Source organism: Corapipo altera, unplaced genomic scaffold (assembly GCF_003945725.1).
Source record: "Corapipo altera isolate COAL_440 unplaced genomic scaffold, ASM394572v1 23, whole genome shotgun sequence".
Classification (NCBI taxonomy): Eukaryota; Metazoa; Chordata; class Aves; order Passeriformes; family Pipridae; genus Corapipo; species Corapipo altera.
In genome coordinates, this window is record NW_020884878.1 from 4,911,329 (window position 1) to 4,929,693 (window position 18,365).

Genomic DNA, 18,365 nt, shown 5'->3' on the forward strand with positions numbered 1-18,365 from the left:
GCACACCCTGAGCCACGGGCACACAGCAGAGAGGAGGGACGGACACCACCAACTACAGCGGCGCAGCGCCCCGCACTCACCCCGCAGCCGTCAACGGCTCCCGTGCGGGGTGGCGGGGGCCAGCGCACAGGGGGGCGGCCTGCGCCTCCTCGCCCAAGAGCTCGACGGCGGTGACGGCGCTGCCGACGGTGAACCAGTCGCGGATCTGCTCCGGGGTGAGTTTCCGCAGCATGGCGACGGACGGGCGGCTCCCGGCACGCGGCTCCGCGCCAGAGCCTCGCGCCGCCGCCCCAGCCCTTCCCGCCACGCACGCGTACTCGCCTTCCCGCCCTCCACCCGGCCCCGCCCCCGGCGCGTGAGCACAGCTGAGGGCCGGTCCCGGTGCCGGCCCCGCCCGGCGGGAGCGATCCCGGCCGGCTCTGCCCTGCCGGCTGGTCCTGCTCTCCCTGCCCAGCCAATCCAACTGTGGTTACAGCTCGCGTTCCTTTAAACCACCCCCCAAAACTTATAACAGCCTTACTTGCCATAGGAAGGCAACAGGTACACACGCAGACCAGAGGTATATGTGAGGGTCGAACACTAAAGCTTCCCATCCCTACTCGATAATATTCCGCAGAAGAAAAAGAGGAACTAAAATAAACATGTATCACTGAACTTCCCTTTTTTTTTTTTCTGTCCTCCCCCTTCTGAAATAACTGAAAACACCTGTGTGTAATTTGTTCAATCAGATAAATACAAAACAATGCAAACAGAGGATAGCCCCTTACTTTCTCCCGTGTAATTGGAGAATGTATCATCTCCACACTGGATCCAGTGCAGTCACTTGGTTGACTGCTCTAGAACTGTTACTGTCAGGTAGGTAAATATAAATCTGGGATATGTGTGGAGTGATGAAGATACCACAGCCTCTAGTTGTTTAACGCATCACCCTCAAAATCCTACATTAAAGAAGCAAAGGGATATTCCTCACAAAAATGTAAAGAGGTTTTGAATGTTCTAAATGAAGGAGGTGAGGTATGTGCAGTATTTTATTGACATAAGTTATGATCCTCTATTAAATGCAGGAAAGCCCCAAGTAAGATCCAAGAAGACTTGCTCTGTGTGACAAAGGTCATATTTAGCAAATCTATATACTTGCAGATTATGTAAATCACTCAGTAGGAAAGTAAATGTAGTCTATGATCCCACTAAAGAATTTTAACGTGAGAAAAGAGTCTGAGCTTTGCCTTTCCTTCCCAGCCATGGGAGGCCGGAGTGGTCATTTCCCCTTCACACCTGAGTGCTACTGTAGAGTCCCAGTTGTCTCATCCCTTTCCTGTGCCTGGAGGAAACGGCCCACAAGGCACACAGGTGTGTCAGACCTGCTGAGTCTGGCCCAGTGGTGCCTCCTGCTCCTCCAGGACAATCTATTCCCTAAGGGACACAGTACATAAACTCATGACAGGCCCTTCCTGGCATTGTCCTGGCACAGGACACCTGCTGTGCTCCTTCTTGGGAAGCAGGACTGAGGTGCAGGTTGGGCAGGACACTGCAGCAAGGTGCATCAGGAAGAGCATTCCCAGCAGGTGCAGGGAGGTGATCCTGCCCCCCTGCTCAGGCCTGGTGAGGCCACATCTGGAGTGATGTGTCCAGTTCTGGGCTCCTCTGTTCAAGGGAGACATGGAGCTCCTGGAGGAGGTCCAGCGGAGAGCTACAAAGATGATGAGGGAACTGGAGCACCTCTCTTACGAGGAAAGGCTGACGGAGTTCATCCTCGAGAGGAGACAACTGAGAGGGGACCTCATCGATGCCTATAAGTATCTAAAGGGTGGGTGCCAAGAAGATGGAGCCCGGCTCTTCTCAGTGGTGCCGAGCAACAGGACAAGAGGCAACGGGCAGAAACTGATGCATAGGAAGTTCCACTTGAACATGAGGAAGAACTTCTTTACTGTGCAGTGACCGAGCACTGGAGCAGATTGACCACAGAGGGTGTGGAGTCTCGCTCACTGCAGATACTCAAGAACCGTCTGGACGCAACCCTGTGCCACGTGCTCCGGGATGACCCTGCTTGAGCAGGGAGGTAGGACCAGATGCCCCGCTGCGGTGCCTTCCCGCCTAACCCCTCCCGCGATTCCGAGGGAAGCGGGGCTGGCACGGCCGCGGTGCGGGAGCGCTCCGGTCCTCCGCGGCGATAGGGGGCGCCGCAGCGCCCGCTCCCCGCTCGGCCCTTCCCGGCGCGCCCCGCGGCGGCAGCGGACCCGTCCCCGGCCTGACCTTCGCGCTCCGCCGCCACGGTGGGTCCGGGCCCGCGGCACCAGAACGGTTCAGGGCACCAGAACGGTTCAGGGCGGTTCCTGCCCCTTCCTGCCGGGCAGCGCTCGGGGAGGTGTCGTTGGTTCACTGGGAAAGGGGAGGGAGGCGCGGCCGGCGGCACTGGAGCTCCGCCGTTACCCACCGCAGTGCTGAGGGTCAGGCCTCGGGCGGCCGCAGGTGCCCCGGGCTGAGGGGGGGCTTGTGGCAGGGAGGGCAAAGAGACGGCAAAAAACCAGCGCTGTTCTGGGTAGATTTCAGAAAAAAATAACCTGGACGACGTCTCGCCCAGGCCTTGGGGAATGGTCTCTGCCGAGCTTTAGCAGGGTGTTAGCTGGAAAGAACACCGCTTGTTGCTGTGTTTTGTAGTAGTGTGGTGTAGAAATCTTTCTTTTTGCTGTGTCTTGATATTCTGCTGTAGCAGAGTGATTGTGTTCCTCTGAAACTACAAATGCTGGAAATTCAGGGGAAGGTGCAGTGTCCTTCATAGTGCTGGTGAAAGCACGACGCTGTGTCAGGAACTCCGGCCACAGTAATAAATTTGATTGAAATGACTGCCCATAAACAAATAAAAGATTAATGTAGGTTTGTCTGTAATTAGACGTGAGTTGCCTCAGCGTTGCTTTCGTTGTTTAAGAAGCACCCAGATCTCTCCAGCTGTTTTGGCATTGGCTGCCCTCTCAATGCTTTTCTCTCTGAGGCTTTGCCCAGGGATGCTTTACATTTAGTAATGGCACATAAGTGAGTGAGCATTACCTCAGAGAAGTTTGCCTCTGCTTTTCTTTCCTGGGACTCTGGTTTACCACATACTATCTGTGTGTGTGTATATCTGACTTTATGGGGTTTTAATAAGTGTAAATAGTGGCTGTTGGGTGAAGTGCTGTACATAAGGCAGTAGAGCATGTGGCATTTTAGTGCAACGTGGTGCAAATGTGAACTAACATTTATGGGAGTTAGGGTAGGCTTTATTCTAAAACATCCAGTTTTTTGTTTGTCTAACAAAGCTGCTGAGAGAGGAAAAAAACGCAACACTGACAGGCTTCTTGTTCTTGGGGCATATTTTGAAAGTCAAATAGTCATGATAAAGCATGAATTCATTAGCTTAACATCATTTATTTTGCTATTTTGAGTAGAAATTACCATGCTGGAAGAGACAGCTGCAAGGGAGGGAAGCTAAATTGGTAGTGCAAGGAAGGAGCCTCTCTGGCTTGTCTGGAATGAGACTTTTCTCCTGAGGGAATCTGGAAACATTAGAAAAAGCTGTCAGTGATGGAGAGAGAGGAATTGCTACTCTATAAATGCTCTGTTGACTCATCTTTGAACCCTTTCATCAGCTGTAATTTATTTTTTTTTTTTTGGTATTGTGTTAGCCCATAAATTGTAACTTTTACTCTGAATTTTCATTGCTTTTCTTTGGAATGAGTACTTTTGTGCGTTTGGGGATATTTTTTTACCTGTGAACTGCTGTGGGTATGTGTCAGGACTCTGTGTGTGTGTGTATACATAAAGATAGATATATTGATATATGTCTGTGTCTGTATATATATTAAAAATCCAGCAGGTTAAGAATACAGTTGCAAAACTTAGCATGACAAAACTTTTTATAATTTTCAGATGGTCCAGACCATGATTCCAAAGTCATGGAGAGCCATGAAATTCTACTTCACTACTGTATATCAAGAAATATGGGTTGGTGTGGCATTAACAGCTTATGCCTATTACAAAATTTCATATGGGGGTAAGTTACACTTTACAGTCCTCATTAGCTGTTACCTTATAGATGAGGTTTATGGAAGACAATAACTGTGACAAATCAGTCAGCAAATAAGAAATTAACGTTCTTACTTAGGGCCAGGTCCTTGCCATAAAAATTTAGAAGTTTTAACTTGCCCATTGTAGAAGGTTACACTAATAAAAATACTCAAATACCAGTGTAACTGTGCCTACATTGTGAAGATCAGGAAATGTAGGAACTGGTTTTAAAAACGCACATCTGACTTGCTCAAGATGTGAAAAAAAACCCACCCCTTTTTAAAAGGTTTTCTCATGTGAATTTGTGAAAGTGTATTTTGGGCTGGTGCACCTCAAAATGCACACTGACTGTGAAAATGTGTGTTATTTGTTGACATTGGATTGCTTTCTTAGAGAAAGAAACATGGTGTCTTAAAGGCCCTGTTTTTCACTTTAGGCTATGCTGAAAAAATCCCAAGTCAAACCCTTTCCAGTGAAATGTTACAGGCTGTAGGCAAAGTCAACAGGGAAAGGAACCCCTTGCTGTGGGAACAGCTGAGTGATGTTGCCTCAGTATTTTTCCAGCTTTGTCCAAATAATGTGTATCATGTCCCAAACTTTCACATCGCACTTGCGAGATTAAATAAATATAAGTAGTTAGGTAGGAGACAAAAAAAGAGGTGTTAACTTTTGCTTTAACCTTTAATTTCATGGAAGATTTTAAAGCAAACATATTGCTTTGGTTCACATCTGTATGTCATTTTTATATATATGTATAATATCCATGTTATGTAAAATACTAACAATTTGTATACATTTTTTTGAATTGTAGTAGAAGTCTTGGCAGCTACAATTCCTAAATGCATGGAGTCTTGATTAATTTAAAACAAACAACTTCTAAAAATCAATATCAAGTTTACTGAGATGTATCATGGAAAGTACATGTTTTGTACACTTACTAAATCTTGTTTGAGCTAAATTAGCAAATCATAAGAAGTATAAGCTAATTTTCTCTGCAAAAACTAAATAGGAAATAAAATTTTTTAGTGTCATTGTTCAGCTTGTATTTTTCTTATTTTTTTTTCCCCAGGCAAAAAAGCAGTGGCAAATAGTAAGTATTAAACATCTAATACCTTGGTTTATTTCTTAAATGAGTGCAATAAAAATTACCTCAGAATATTTTACATAAGTTTGGGGGTCAAGTTATGAATTTAGAAAATGTTTAAAGACTACTTCAAAATATGTAATTTTGGTTGTGTTGATGGTTTTATAACCAGAAACACTGGTAAATCTGCACAGATGTTACCTCTGTCTTAATCTGTCTTTTGCATGGATTTTAAGAGTAGAATGGAAGTTGTCTACCTTGACTCTGTGTGGTAGGAGTTCTTATAAATAATAGTAACAACCATTTAATTGAATTACTTAAATCAGCATGATCACAAGAGTGATCAGCTGCTATTACATTTTGAATTTGTATTTTTGTACTTTATAAAGTAGTGTTTAGATATTGATGGACAGTTTTTTCTGATATCACACTGGAATTTATTTTTTCATGAACTGCTGTACCTCAGTTAACTGTCTGCACATGATAGATAATCCATTTGCTCCCAGGTTTTTTGTACATGTAAATGTTATTTACATTTTTAAATGTGTAATTAGAAAAAATGGTGCCCAGTAGACTTCAAGATAACACTATAAATAAACTTCCATTGTGAAAGAACCATACCTAAACTAAGGAAGAATGGATGTTCACCCATAATAGTGCTTTAAAACTTGCAGAAGAGGATTTTTAGTATTGGACAAGTTTATTAATGTACATAGTTCAAGGGTTTTATTTGAATTGCCAGTTCTTGTGCTCAGATGTAGGTACAGTTGTCTGTTCTAGGATCTGTAGTGCATTCCTGAACTGATCTGCTTTACTGTTTGAACAGTCTAAATTGTGTCTTTGTTTCAGAGTCCTCTGGCCATCATTAAAGACCCCTTCTCTTCTTGGAATATGACTTTGGTTGGTCGTCATCTTTACTGTAAATGAAGCAAGTCACAACCCTAGGGAAGTTACTCTAAAACTGTACCTGATCCATCTGCTGTAATGGGAGAAAGAATAAATCCATTGAGTCACAACTAATTAAAGATGTTGGACAAAGTATGCTGAGTGTATTCTTAACCTAATTTTTAGAATAAGCTTTTTTTGTTTTCTGCAGTTCTTCCAAGTTCCATGTTAAACTTTTTCAATGGTATTTTGAAAAAGACCAAATTTTTAAAAGTACTTCATAGAGTTATCTTCCTTTTTTTTTATTTTTTCCCCTAATGAAAGCTTTTTTGGCTATTTAGTTTAAAAATATAATGTAATAGGATGCCAGGTGTGAGTACTTAAATCTCAGCTGTTTGTCAACTTGTGGTGCAATAATCAAGGCTAGAAAAAATTTTTAAAGCCTTACTTTTTTTTTTTTTAAGAATTTTTAGTTCTAAAGGATTTAAAATCAAAAGCTGTATTGTTAAGAAAACACCATGCAAAACGCTTACAGATGTTATTTAAAAGTACATTATTGACAACTGTCTTTTTTGTCCTTCATGTTCAGGAGAGCTAAGGAATTACTCTGAAAGGCTCTTCCTTTAGTCACAGATTTTGCAAAGGACCTGTATTGTGTAAGAAAATCGATACCTCGTGGGCTTTCATCTGCCATTTGAGCTTGTGAAAATCTCAGGCTTTAAAGGGAATAATGACATCACACACTGGGCAGCAGTTACAATGAGCATAAATAAATATTTAACTGACTTCAAAGAGTTTTCCTTTTTCCTGAAAATTTAGAAGTCAGAGTGTTACTGGGATGGGTCATAAGTGGTTTTTGCAGATAACTTTTAGAAGTAACTTCATAGCAAATATATTTTGGAGACTCTAGGGACCTATGCTATCTTACAAAAATCAGAGTTCAGAACTATACATACTGAATTCTATACCACAGATACATAGGGTGTAAACCAAAATTGGACTTCATGTCATGTTTTGTTTAAATTTAGCCTAATCTGCTTTTGAGAAGATTAAGAGGCTTAAGTCGTTTTAATGACTTAATGCTTACGTACATCTTTTTAACTACTTCACTGAAACATCTTAAATCTTTCAGCTTGAGTAAAGTTTTGCTTTTCAATCTCTTATTGCAGTATCTGGCCATAACTTTTGAATACTCAGGAACTTGATAACCCTACCTGCTGATGGTAAACATTCCAAACATTATGTTGCCTTTAATTTCTTCAAAATTTATCCTTATGCTTAAGCTTAATAGCTGTACCTACTGAGTAGAGTAAAACTACCAGTCTTATTTCTCTGAAAGCTTTTTTTACAGAAGGCAGGTATAGCATTACTGAATTTGTAAAGGTGACATCTGTCTTTCATGCATTCTTGACATTTCTTCCACCTTCCACAGTGTTCCTTGTTGTGTCTTCCCTTGATATATTTTAGCTGATTCTTTAATCATTTCTATGTGGGTTTTTCTGTGTTTCCTCACCACAGAAGAATGAATGAGAAGCAGGAAGAATTCACTATTTGGGGTTTTTGTACATAAAAATGCAAAAGCATCCAGAAGAAGGGAACAGAGAATGAAAACTAGAAGAAAATTGGGCTCCAAATGAACAGATAATTACCACTAGGCCAGTGGTAATTACAGGGTGGGTGAGTTGTGGTGTACTTAATAAGCAGGAGATTGAAAATTTATGCCAGGTAAGGAGCAATATGTGCATTTGTAATGCAAATTTATGATCACTAAGTTATAGTTCCTAAGATACCACACATACTTCAAATGACCTGCTTTAGCAATTTTCAATTACAGAGCTGAGGAAAACAGACCAGGGGAAAAAACATTAATCGCTGCAGGATTTGCTTCACCTTAGGTAGAACCCAGACCATTGGCAGTGAGGCACAACATGCTGTCTGATCTCCTGGGTGTTAGCTGAGAGGCAAGAGGAGCTTCTGATAACCTGCCTTTGGAGCACAGTTAACTGCACTTTTAGGTGAACTTAACCTGCTTCAAGTCTTAACTATCTGATTTGCTTGATTTTCTAGTAGGGAAAGAAACTACATATGGGCAGCAGTGTCTGGGTTATAAAAACAACAGTTTCTACTGAAACAATGCCATCTGCAACTGGATCTTCTCTGTCAGAAATTTCTATGAGCTAGAGAATGTTCCCTCCTCTGTGATTTTGAACAAATACCTGCAGGAGATAGGCAAAGTAAGACTGCTGTTTATGTTTCAATAGATGTTTTGGGTTATTTACTCGAGTATCATACAGAAGGAGGAAATTCAGTCAGTGGCCTGACTCAAAAGCAGAAATCAACACACCCATAATGTGTAACACCTGTAGTACTATCTATATACTTCCTGCTCCTCTATGCTGAAGAAGAGCAGGTAGTGTAAAAGACAGTAGAGGAAAGATAGATAGCTCAGGCATTGTGAGGGCCACTTCATATTTACAGTGTGGAAGGAGCAATCAATTTTGATTGCAGCACTAGCACCTGCAGCGTAGCCCTAGGTAGAGAAGCACTGCAAGGAGTACCCACCCTTCAATACTCTTCATTTTAGAATATGTACCTTTTTTTTTTTTTCTAATTTAGCTAGAGTGATTTCTAAAGCTAACTTTAAAACAAAAAGGTTTTCTTCTTCCAGGTAAGTGTCTATACTGACAATACTCAGCTCCTGAACAAACCAATTTTCTATGCAAATGACTATGTAAAATCAGGACTCTAATCCAAGGAGGGAATATTCATCATGATTCACAGCTAAACTCTGGTGGAGGCTATGCCTACTGCTCGTTGGTGGATCATGTTGTTTCCATTTAGCTGCTGCCTCTATATTGCTGACATTTCTAAAACAGAGAATTACATTTAAACTTTGTATAGTTAAATAGTTCAGCAACTGCATTTTTTGTTTGCTGCCTGTGACAAGGCATCAGCAGTGACAAAACCTGACTGTTTACTACCTTTGCCATGTTAGTGGAACAACAAACATCATAGGGGTTGAAGAGTCTTATCCAATTACTGCAGCACCATCGTGGCTAAGTTTTGCTGTGGCACTGGTAATTTGGGTTTCTTGGTACAGAACATGACAGCTCAGCAGTAGGAAGCTGTATTAATAATGACAGTGCTAGTGCAAGATGTGGTCTTTTTACAGTACAAGTACTTCTGTATTTGCTCCTCCATGGTGGATCTTATTTATGGCTGCGATTTCTCATTGGATTTATGGCTCTGGGATTTCTTGGACATTTGGATTTTCCTACAATTAGGAATCTCAGAGTATCTCCTGCATGCTAATAAAGTATTATGGAATACTCTAGGGGAGCAGCAAAATACAGTCAGAGCCAAGGAAGCATTAGTCACAGGGTCCAACCTACTTAACCTCTTTAAAGGCTAGCTTGGAAAAAACCCAAATGTGTGTTTATGTTAATTTGGAGGATGAGTAAAGCTGCAGGAAATGATCCAAAGTAACTAAAACAGCTGAACTAGTCTCCTGTTTATCTGAATCATGACAGCAAACCACTGTACTACAAATACAGCCCGATACAGAGCTGGTATCTACAAGTGTATTGTACTTTCAGTCCCTAAGGAAGGAAAACTATCAGGTGCTCATTAGACACAGGTGACTGTGTGTGACATCACCACCAGCTGGCTGAAATGAAACTGAGGAAGTCAATGTGTGAAATCTCTATTGTTCCATTCACGGAAATCTGTAAAGCCACTAGGAAGGAAAGAATAGTAAGATGGAGATTCCCTGAGGCATTAAATATGTTAGTTAACAATTTCTTAAATGGAGGAACAAGAAGTGACAAGATAGTGCTTGAACAGCAAGCTCTGTGAACTATAATTCCATGACCTTTAGCAACTAACATTTAGCAGCTAATATTCTTTTTAAGAATATAAAGCCACATGAGTCTGATTTGGTAATTTATGAAAAACTCATAAACAAGACAGTCTTGTAGTCTACTGCACTGCTGCAGACAAAGTGCTTGGAAACAGTTACTCTCTCCTAACTCAAAGTGAACTGACCACACAAGAATGGATAATTTGGGAGTTTAAATTAAATTCTGCTAAGGGTACTATGTGTCTTTGTTGTGGTTTAGCAGTACAGATTCTCTGGCAGCTACACCAGCTTGTGGCGTTTCCACCCTTACACCGTAGTGCCTTGCTCCTTATAGTTGTGCTGATACAACTATTTGTGAATCAGATCAGGCGATTTTTCAGAATTGTATGAGTCTCTTCCCCTCTCAAATAGCAAAACAAGCACTTGTTGGGACTTCTTCCATTTTAATTTGGACCCACCTGATCTTGTTTAAACCAAAGCTGCTTTATAACTTGCATTATAGCACAACAGCTTTTTTTTTTTTCTTCAGAAAAGGGGCAGAAGAATCAGAATTCCTAGCTTCCCATTCACTCACCCAACTTCCCTAAGTCATTGTGTCCCTTGCATTAATGCAATGCAGGTTTCCTCCTCGCATGCAGCTACGCACATGATCAAAGTACTGTCTCTCCAGTAAGAACTGTCATCACTGTCAAAGTCAGAGGAATAAAAAGCGTGCAGAACCCCACCCTGTATACAAATCAGGAATGTCAGCTTGTGCTTCAGCAAAGGCAGAGCCTTGCTTCCTTCCTCTGGGACAGCACATGGCTTTCTCGAGTTTATACTATCACTTAATTATATGGACAAATGAACAAACAAGTAGGGAACAGGGAGAACCATTGTATGATGATATCCTAGTGCTTAATACAAATTTGGTAGTGGTTCATCAAATCAAATTATAATATTGGTTTTATTGGTTATTATAAAATGAAAATATGTTTTATTATTATGACCTTCAGAATCCTAAAGCAATATTTTTTAATTGACATGACCTTTAACTATTTTATATCCATATCATAACAGTACCTTCAGTGATCTGCTGGGACAGACAATAGAGATTTCTTCAGAGCTAATGAAGTGTGTTTGCTAGGAAATGATAATGGGGATTTACGTGGGTGGTAGAACTGAGAGCAGTATACTGAATGAATCCCATCTGTGGTGACTGCTGCCTACACAGACTTTTTCTGCAGTATCAGTTGTAGTCTTCATTTCTTGTTTTAACCTGTTGTGTTTAGCATGCTTTTGATAATATTAAGAATTGCTGCAATTAAGGGGGAATTTTTGAGGTACAACGTAGGAACTGTTGTGATGTATTTCATATGGAATGCTGTGTAAACAAGTAAAATGGCAGCAATAAACTGAACACAAGCAGAGTATTATGAGAGAAAAAAGGAGAAATTAATAAAATGGACTAGAATGTGAACAGGCATTTGATAGGGGACCAAGAATACAGGGAGGGATGCCCTTTTGGTAGGGGGTCTAATCAAAAGCATTTCCACTTTTATAATTAACTCCATTATTTATCATGAGGAGATATAAATGTATCAGTCTCAAGCTATACTTTTTTCCAGTACTGTTATAGACTCTACTTTTGATGCTTCAGGTTCACCTTTTAATGTAGTGCACTTGCACAGAGAAATAGCCTCGTTTAAATTCTCTTATACCTGACATTACAATTCTCTCCTTATAATCCTGATGTTGTATTCCACATAACATATCACATACAGTTTGAAAGGAAAATTCTTTTGGTTCTGGTTAGGATCTCAAGACACTTCTTTAAAATAATTAGCTAAAATTTCAATTCCACATTCCTTTTAGTAAGCTAAGGATTTCAGTCATATCAATTTTAACAAAGGATCTTAAATAGGTGTCTAGGTGTAAATAAACACCTAGACATAAATACTTTTCAGCATACTTTGATTTAGTTAATTCTTTTGGATTAATGCAACTAGAAAAGGAATCTTGCAAAAAATAGTTTTATCTTGCTTTCAAATTATGTATTCTTATTAATTCTAACTATCACACCTCTTTTTAAATTAAGACTAGTAAGTTAAACACCTACTCAGGCCTGTCTAGAAGGACAAAAACAGAAGGCAAGAAAAGAATATTTAGAACTTTCCCATAGCAAATGGAAGAAACAGAGAAAAGATTCAAGTTACTTTACCTTGTGCTGTAGCTTGTTCATTTATAGAATAGAAATACAGGTTTTGAATTTGAGTCATAAGCAGCAGACAAACCTTTAAAGTAGCATCTAACCATCCCCCAGTAAGTAGGTTATTATTGGGTGTACTCCTCCGTGATGAACACACTCCTCTCCAGCCTTTTAAATCTTCTGAAGTTCAGCTTCGCATTATGATAAATTCTTTGAATAAATCAACCTAAAATAGATTCTAAACACATACCAGTGATACATTTTCTACTGTCACTATTCCTAGAGCTTTTCACAGAATCATTTTTAATAAGGTTCCATCAATGCCCTACACAATTCATCTGCCTTTACTGTTGACATTCTTCTATTTATGCAGCTAAGAATTGTAGTAATTGTAGTAAACCTTGTACGATCACACTAGTAAAAATAAAAACTATTCAGAAATGTATTTCTGGAAGATTACAAACCAGGGCACTTGGAGACAAAATCAACTTGTCTTATTACAGAATCATAGCATATGCTGAGTTGGAAAGGACCCCCAAGGATCACCGAGTCCAATTCCTGGCCCTGCACAGGACCATCCCCAAGAGTCACACCATGTGCCTGAGAGTGTCATCCAAACGCTTCTTGAACTCTGTCAGGCTTGGTGCTGTGACCACTTCCCTGGGAAGCCTGTTCCAGTGCCCAACCACCCTCTGGGGGAAGAACCTTTTTCTAATATCCAACCCAACCCTCCCCTGACACAACTTGAGGCCGTTCCCTTGGGTCCTGTCACTGTTCACAGGACTAGAACACTGTTGCTTTACCTGGAAAAGGAATATTTATACAAACAGTTAGAAAAGATGAACCTTAAGCATCAGTAAGGCACAAACCCAGCATTTTTATTTTTATAACATGGAAAAAACATCATTGCAAATGTCTTAGATTGCATCTGCTGGCCAGATTAGCAGTATGTTGATGCTGTTCTATCAAAATGCACTATTAAAAATGTGTCTATGGCAGAAAAACTCAGATGCACAATAAATTGCATAGACCTGTAGAGAAGACAGACATGCTCGGACAGTTTCTGGGAATCAAAAAGCCCAAAAAGTTATATATATGTATGACAGAGAGACAGTGCAGAAATGTTGTCCATAGAGGTGTGTCTTAAATCAGAACCATATCCTGTTTCACAACTGCAATGGTGTTTTATTTAAACAGATTCAATACTGTATTTTATTTTTTGAGGAAACTTACCTTATGTATTCTGATCTGTAAAATCTGTGATGAGTTCACACACAAAAAAAAAGGTAAAGAATGTTATTTTCAGCAGAGTAGTCATAATAATGTAGTTGTTCAAATACTAAGTATAAACAGGTATTTTTTTTATACACATTTAATTTGGTTTATAATTTTTTCTCCTACTAGATGTGAGCATTCTGCTCAGAGGCATATTTTCCTCACTAAGCCTCCTTTTCACATCAGTTTGTCAGTAATTGCTAAGAAATACCTTTCAGTATATCCCTGAAAGAGAAAATACTTGAAATCACTTCATACAAGAATCGTTAAAAACTCTTGAGTACTTGACTCACTAAATCATGACTGAGATATCTGAGAACAATTTTAGACTTACAGTTAGAAATGAACTAGCTGGACTCAAAACATGACCCATCTTTTCTCCCCTCAAATGTTAGCCAAGTGGTACACTCACAATGGCAAAAGGAGTAAAGAGTGAAGGACTGACTTGTTACTCTGTCCCCTTGGTAATTAATGTTTCAACTAAAGACCCATCATCTAGCTTGTCTCAGATACTTCCACTCATCATAGGCATATTGAAAATTTAAGAAAAAAAAAATTTTTGTAAAGAAACATCTTGAGACCCCAAATTGTTATAAGCTTTAAGGTATAAGCAGAGAGAACCTCTCCCAGGACATTTAAGTTTTTGTTTTCTCCGCCTCTTTGAATATAGTTAATGGCTTCATTGTTATAAATTACAGGGGAGCAGAACAAGATTTTCCATGTATAAAAATGATGGCATGTCATCTGTCTTATAAGACTGTATCTTCTGTAGCTACAACATCAAACAATACCTCTTGGTGTAGGAATTTTATAAGACTGGATAGCAACACATTCCCAATGAGGCCACAGCATTTTCCACTAAGTACACTCTTTTGTATCATGTGTATGGGATTAGGAATACAATTTATGTTATTGTTTAAAGAAATTATCTGTCTAATCCACCAAAGGCAGGGCTGAAACACATGACGTACCAGACACCCAAATCCCCGGGAAGGGCACACAGCTACGCTACACAAACATAATGCTTCACTCCTGCTTTAATTGTCACCCTCCTTTTCAGAGTGATGCACTGAGTGTTGGGCTATGGAAACTTCAGAACATGAGTCACCTAGTCCAGCATACATTACTTTAGAATATTACAAGGCAGTGATGGAAAAGTATCTTTCCCCTGTTCACGTGTCTCAAATACTGTATACCAAACAGACATCAAAGTGTTTCCTTTAGGTTATTATTTGTAGTTTATTTATCTCTGAGCAGGTTTGGTGGGGTTTGAAATGCATTGGCTGTATATGAATTCAAACATGGCAGCATATGACTATTGTTCAGCATGAACTCCTTATTGCTGCAGTCTTAGAAAGCTTGATTCTGGAATGAAAGGCTAGTTAAGGCCACAGTAACAAATTAAAATACCTTGCCTTTAAATACACACACTTACTTTACAAAGTATTTCACTAAAGAGTTTAGGGTCCTGCTGTGAAACTCCCCTAAAAACATTAAGTCTTTTTGTTTTGTATCATCTGTCACACACCACTGCAACACAGCCACCATGTTAACTGCCTGGCAAGTTAGAAGTACTTCTGTGATTCAGGTTCTAAAATTGCTTACCTACTCAGGGCCAGTTCCTCCTGCCTTACAGCAAATGCAAGTTTTGAAAGGAGAAAGTTGTATTCTGAAATAAAGTAATTCACTCATTTATTTAGAAAAAAGACATGATTTTCTTTTAACACACATACACAAAAAACCCTGACACTCCCACCCATACTCACTTTTTAGAGATTTTATTCTGCTGGTTGTGAAGGAGCCCATCCTAACTGTAGCCATCCAAAAATTCTGCTCTCTAACCAGAGCTAGTCATCCAGGCTCCATCTTAAATCAACACAGAGATAGGCACCTTCAAAGACCAGGAGATTTAGATAGCGGGATGAGTATCTCAGCAGAACTGCCTCTCTCCCCTCCCCATCCCAAATTATCTGTAGAAGGAGCCTAGATGACTGATTGAGACTACACTCCTAACTTCTAGATTACTAAAGATGGATAAGATGGATCCCACCCTAAATGTCTGACCTCTTGACACTGTTCCTGGCTATAAATAGCAGTATCTGTTATTTAAAATAATACCACATGAAAAGAAAAAGTGTTAAATTAATTCAGAATAAATACTTATTTTCCTGTGACACTTCCAAAGCGTGAAAACATTTTCCTATGGTCTAGAAAAGCATCTTAACAAGTGAATGCAAAACTGGAGAACACTTGAATCTCAGAAGGTAGGAAAGTTCATTTTCCTCCTTTTGTCTGTGCATAAAAAAGAAGTAGGAGAGATTCAGACATGATAGTTTTAAAAACTTTAAAACATTTGAAAATCTCACAAGAAGATACTTAGAAAACACAAGTAGGATTTGGAATTTCATCAGGAGTGTTTTTGAAAATTTCATTAGCCTCACAGCTGTATCTTTCAGAATCTCTACTTGTCCTATGAATAATATTGTGCATGATCAAAGGAGAGGTTTGACAATTTCTTAACTGCAGTTAATATCCCTTTTTTCAATAAATCTAGGTTAAATACACACCATGTTTTGGTAATTTTTCTCTATGTACCCATAAATTTCAAGTGTTTTAACAAAACGCTAAATGACAATTCATACATTTCAATCAAATTGCAATTTCTAGCTAAACACAATCTCAGCACAAATCTAAAAAACTAACCATACCATAACTGATTTGCAGTAATTCCTTTTTTTTTTTAATCCTGTAAATTGAATAAAAAGTCTGTTAAGCTACAGTGGTTTCAATTTGTAAAGTTAAATAGAATCACTGGGTTTTTAGGAGCCAAGAGGAGCGTAAAAGGTGTAACGTTTCAATACTTACACCAACAAATAAACACAAACCCTTTCCTTTAGAAAAAGGCCAACAAAGTTAGAACACCTTTCACAAAGGAAACGGATTTGGAAGCAAATAATTTGGATTCAGTATCTCTGGCTTTATCTGCTTCCATAACCAAATTCTCTTCCCTTATCTTCTTAGGCGTTCCCCAAATCCTGACTGCTTTTATGCAACCTCAGTTATCTAAGACAAGCAACTGACTTGCAGATATCATTGGTCCCTTTGGCTGAGCACCACAATTTCTACAAAGTTGGACCAGTCATTTGGAATGGAAATGCATGGCAATGGCGAAAAAAAATTCTACATTATTACAAGTGACCATTTTCCTGCTCACAGTAAACAAAACTTTTGTAGTTTTAAGTTGGAATCAAAAATTTTGTAAAGGCTGCTCTGTTTCTTAACTGCTAAAGAAGATTCTTCTGTGGGAGAAGAGATGTTAAATTTACCATACTGCAGGTAGAGGTTTACGTCTTATACTTTGTAAATACTGGTTAATATTTTTTTCCTAATTTCTATAGAAAAATGGAGATGGGAAGGGATGAGATAAGTGGTGTTTTCGAGGTAAGGAGAAATAGGAGTAGAAGCAGACTTGCACATAAAGTATGTACGTTACCTTTGGAGACATTTCCTCTTAGCCCTCAGTATCCAGTCTGTCTGGTTGCTGCATTGGCTGAACCTGCATCTGCCAAAAGCAACACAATGTCGACAAACTTTTATACTAGAGGCCATTCTTCCAACAGAGGAATTGCGTGGAGGAGTGTCTGCCTTCCCAGCAGCAATTGTCTACATCATATTCTCCCACTTTTCATTTTGTTGGCATTCCTGCTGTTGCAGTGGAAAAGTAATAGTGGGGTAATATTTACAGTATTTTAGTTTTTATTATTATTCGCTGAAAACAGGGAAAAGTCAGATATCAAGTATACCTGCAAAGAAATTATAGACCATTGTTTAAGAATTGTTGGCAAAGAAAATTAACCTGGTCGATGAGAAATACTAATTTTTAAAGAATAAGTGTGACAAAAGGTGCACAATTCCCTTGCTGTTAAAATTAGGATTTTAGATTTTCGAGTTGAAAATTAGAATTACTACAAGTAGTAAGAGGACAAGTAAATTTCAAATTCATATTGAAATTTAGTCAACAAAATAATAGCAGTGAATAGAAGACAAAACCCCCACTCCCCCCCTTTTTAAGCACATTAAAGCCTGTTTCATTCGAGTCAGCCTCGTTGCAGGGTTAATATTATTATTCTGAGTAGATCTTGGAGTTCTCTATGAGGTCTTAAGTACCATAGTCTTGCCTATTTCCAAAGCTCCATGTGTGAGGTAGAATCACAGTCTACAAGAACCTGGCTATAATGTTGGTGTTATTGCCAACGAGCTGCACTCCATTTAGTACTTGCAAAATAATGTTAAACTGGCAAAGTATTGTCATGTGATACTAACAGATTTTCCCTGTAGGACCAATTTATTAAAAGAAGCAGAGGCTTTGACCTATCACAAAGCTGACACCAGAGCCTGCAAATACACTGACAAGGATACACAATGAAATCTTAGGCATGTATATGTTAAGATGATTTGCACAATTATCTGTTACAGAATCTTACATGAATAGGGTACACTTACCATACAAGCTTATATTTGAGATTATTATGCTATTATGACTTACCCTCAAACACTTACACAAACATTATCTAAGCTCCTCAAGAACTTGATAAGTTATCATTTTTTTCACTCCTTGCTAAGATCTGTCATGGTGTTCTACAAATAAAATAACAAAGACTGGAAAACAGCCATTTACAGAAACAGTTGGAGCACTGGGTAGGTCCATGCATGCTGTAAATTAGGGTTTAAGGCTCACAGCAATATGAAATTTGTCTACATTGCATGTGTTGCCGTACCAACATATGGTGATGTTTTGTCTCCTGGTTGAGCTTGGCTTCTTCCAAGCTGTTAACTTTCATCTTGCTGTTGTAGCTCTACGGAGTAAGAGACTAGAAAATGAAGGAACTAAACCTTACTTTCAAACACGAGACCAGATCTCATGAGTCTGACATCAGGACAAAAATACCTTCCCCTCCCGCTGCTAAGCCGAGTTTTCGTGCATCAGGCGGGTTTCACAAGGGAGGGACGGTAGAGGGGAGGTGACGCTGCAC

General features: G+C 39.5%; 2 protein-coding genes and 1 long non-coding RNA gene across 6 annotated transcripts in view; 1 reads left to right on the top strand and 2 right to left on the bottom strand.

Annotated features, from left to right (window-relative positions):
• Positions 1 to 303, bottom strand: part of TDRD9 (tudor domain containing 9) — a 72,332-nt gene extending 72,029 nt beyond the window's left edge. For both annotated transcript variants that reach the window (XM_027638135.1, XM_027638134.1), the window contains exon 1: positions 81 to 303. In XM_027638135.1, the coding sequence (XP_027493936.1) occupies positions 81 to 232 (152 nt within the window). In that variant the 5' untranslated portion in view covers positions 233 to 303. The remainder of the gene's footprint in view (positions 1 to 80) is intronic.
• Positions 304 to 2,190: 1,887 nt separating this feature from the next.
• Positions 2,191 to 6,166, top strand: ATP5MPL (ATP synthase membrane subunit 6.8PL). Of its 3 annotated transcripts, none has more exons than XM_027638095.1 (4): positions 2,191 to 2,273; positions 3,904 to 4,027; positions 5,111 to 5,131; positions 5,975 to 6,166. In XM_027638095.1, the coding sequence occupies exons 2-4, from the start codon at positions 3,904 to 3,906 to the stop codon at positions 5,992 to 5,994; spliced, it is 165 nt and encodes a 54-aa protein (XP_027493896.1). In that variant the 5' UTR covers positions 2,191 to 2,273; the 3' UTR covers positions 5,995 to 6,166. The 3 variants fall into 3 exon arrangements, with proteins under 3 accessions (XP_027493896.1, XP_027493897.1, XP_027493898.1); XM_027638096.1 differs by lacking the exon at positions 2,191 to 2,273 and adding an exon at positions 2,346 to 2,469; XM_027638097.1 differs by lacking the exon at positions 2,191 to 2,273 and adding an exon at positions 2,538 to 2,892.
• A 6,639-nt stretch (positions 6,167 to 12,805) lies between these two features.
• On the bottom strand, positions 12,806 to 17,417 carry LOC113944830. Its single transcript, XR_003526838.1, has 3 exons — positions 14,938 to 17,417; positions 13,291 to 13,314; positions 12,806 to 12,860 (listed from the first exon to the last, which is right to left on the bottom strand). It is a non-coding gene; the product is annotated as an uncharacterized LOC113944830 (long non-coding RNA).
• Positions 17,418 to 18,365: the final 948 nt, after the last annotated feature.

Coding starts and splice junctions, on each gene's coding strand:
- ATP5MPL (XM_027638095.1), top strand. CDS start 3,904: ATGGTCCAGACCATGATTCCAAAGTCATGGAGAGCCATGAAATTCTAC. Junction 4,028..5,110: donor TTACAAAATTTCATATGGGG/GTAAGTTACACT, acceptor TTTTTTCCCCAG/GCAAAAAAGCAGTGGCAAAT. Junction 5,132..5,974: donor CAAAAAAGCAGTGGCAAATA/GTAAGTATTAAA, acceptor TCTTTGTTTCAG/AGTCCTCTGGCCATCATTAA.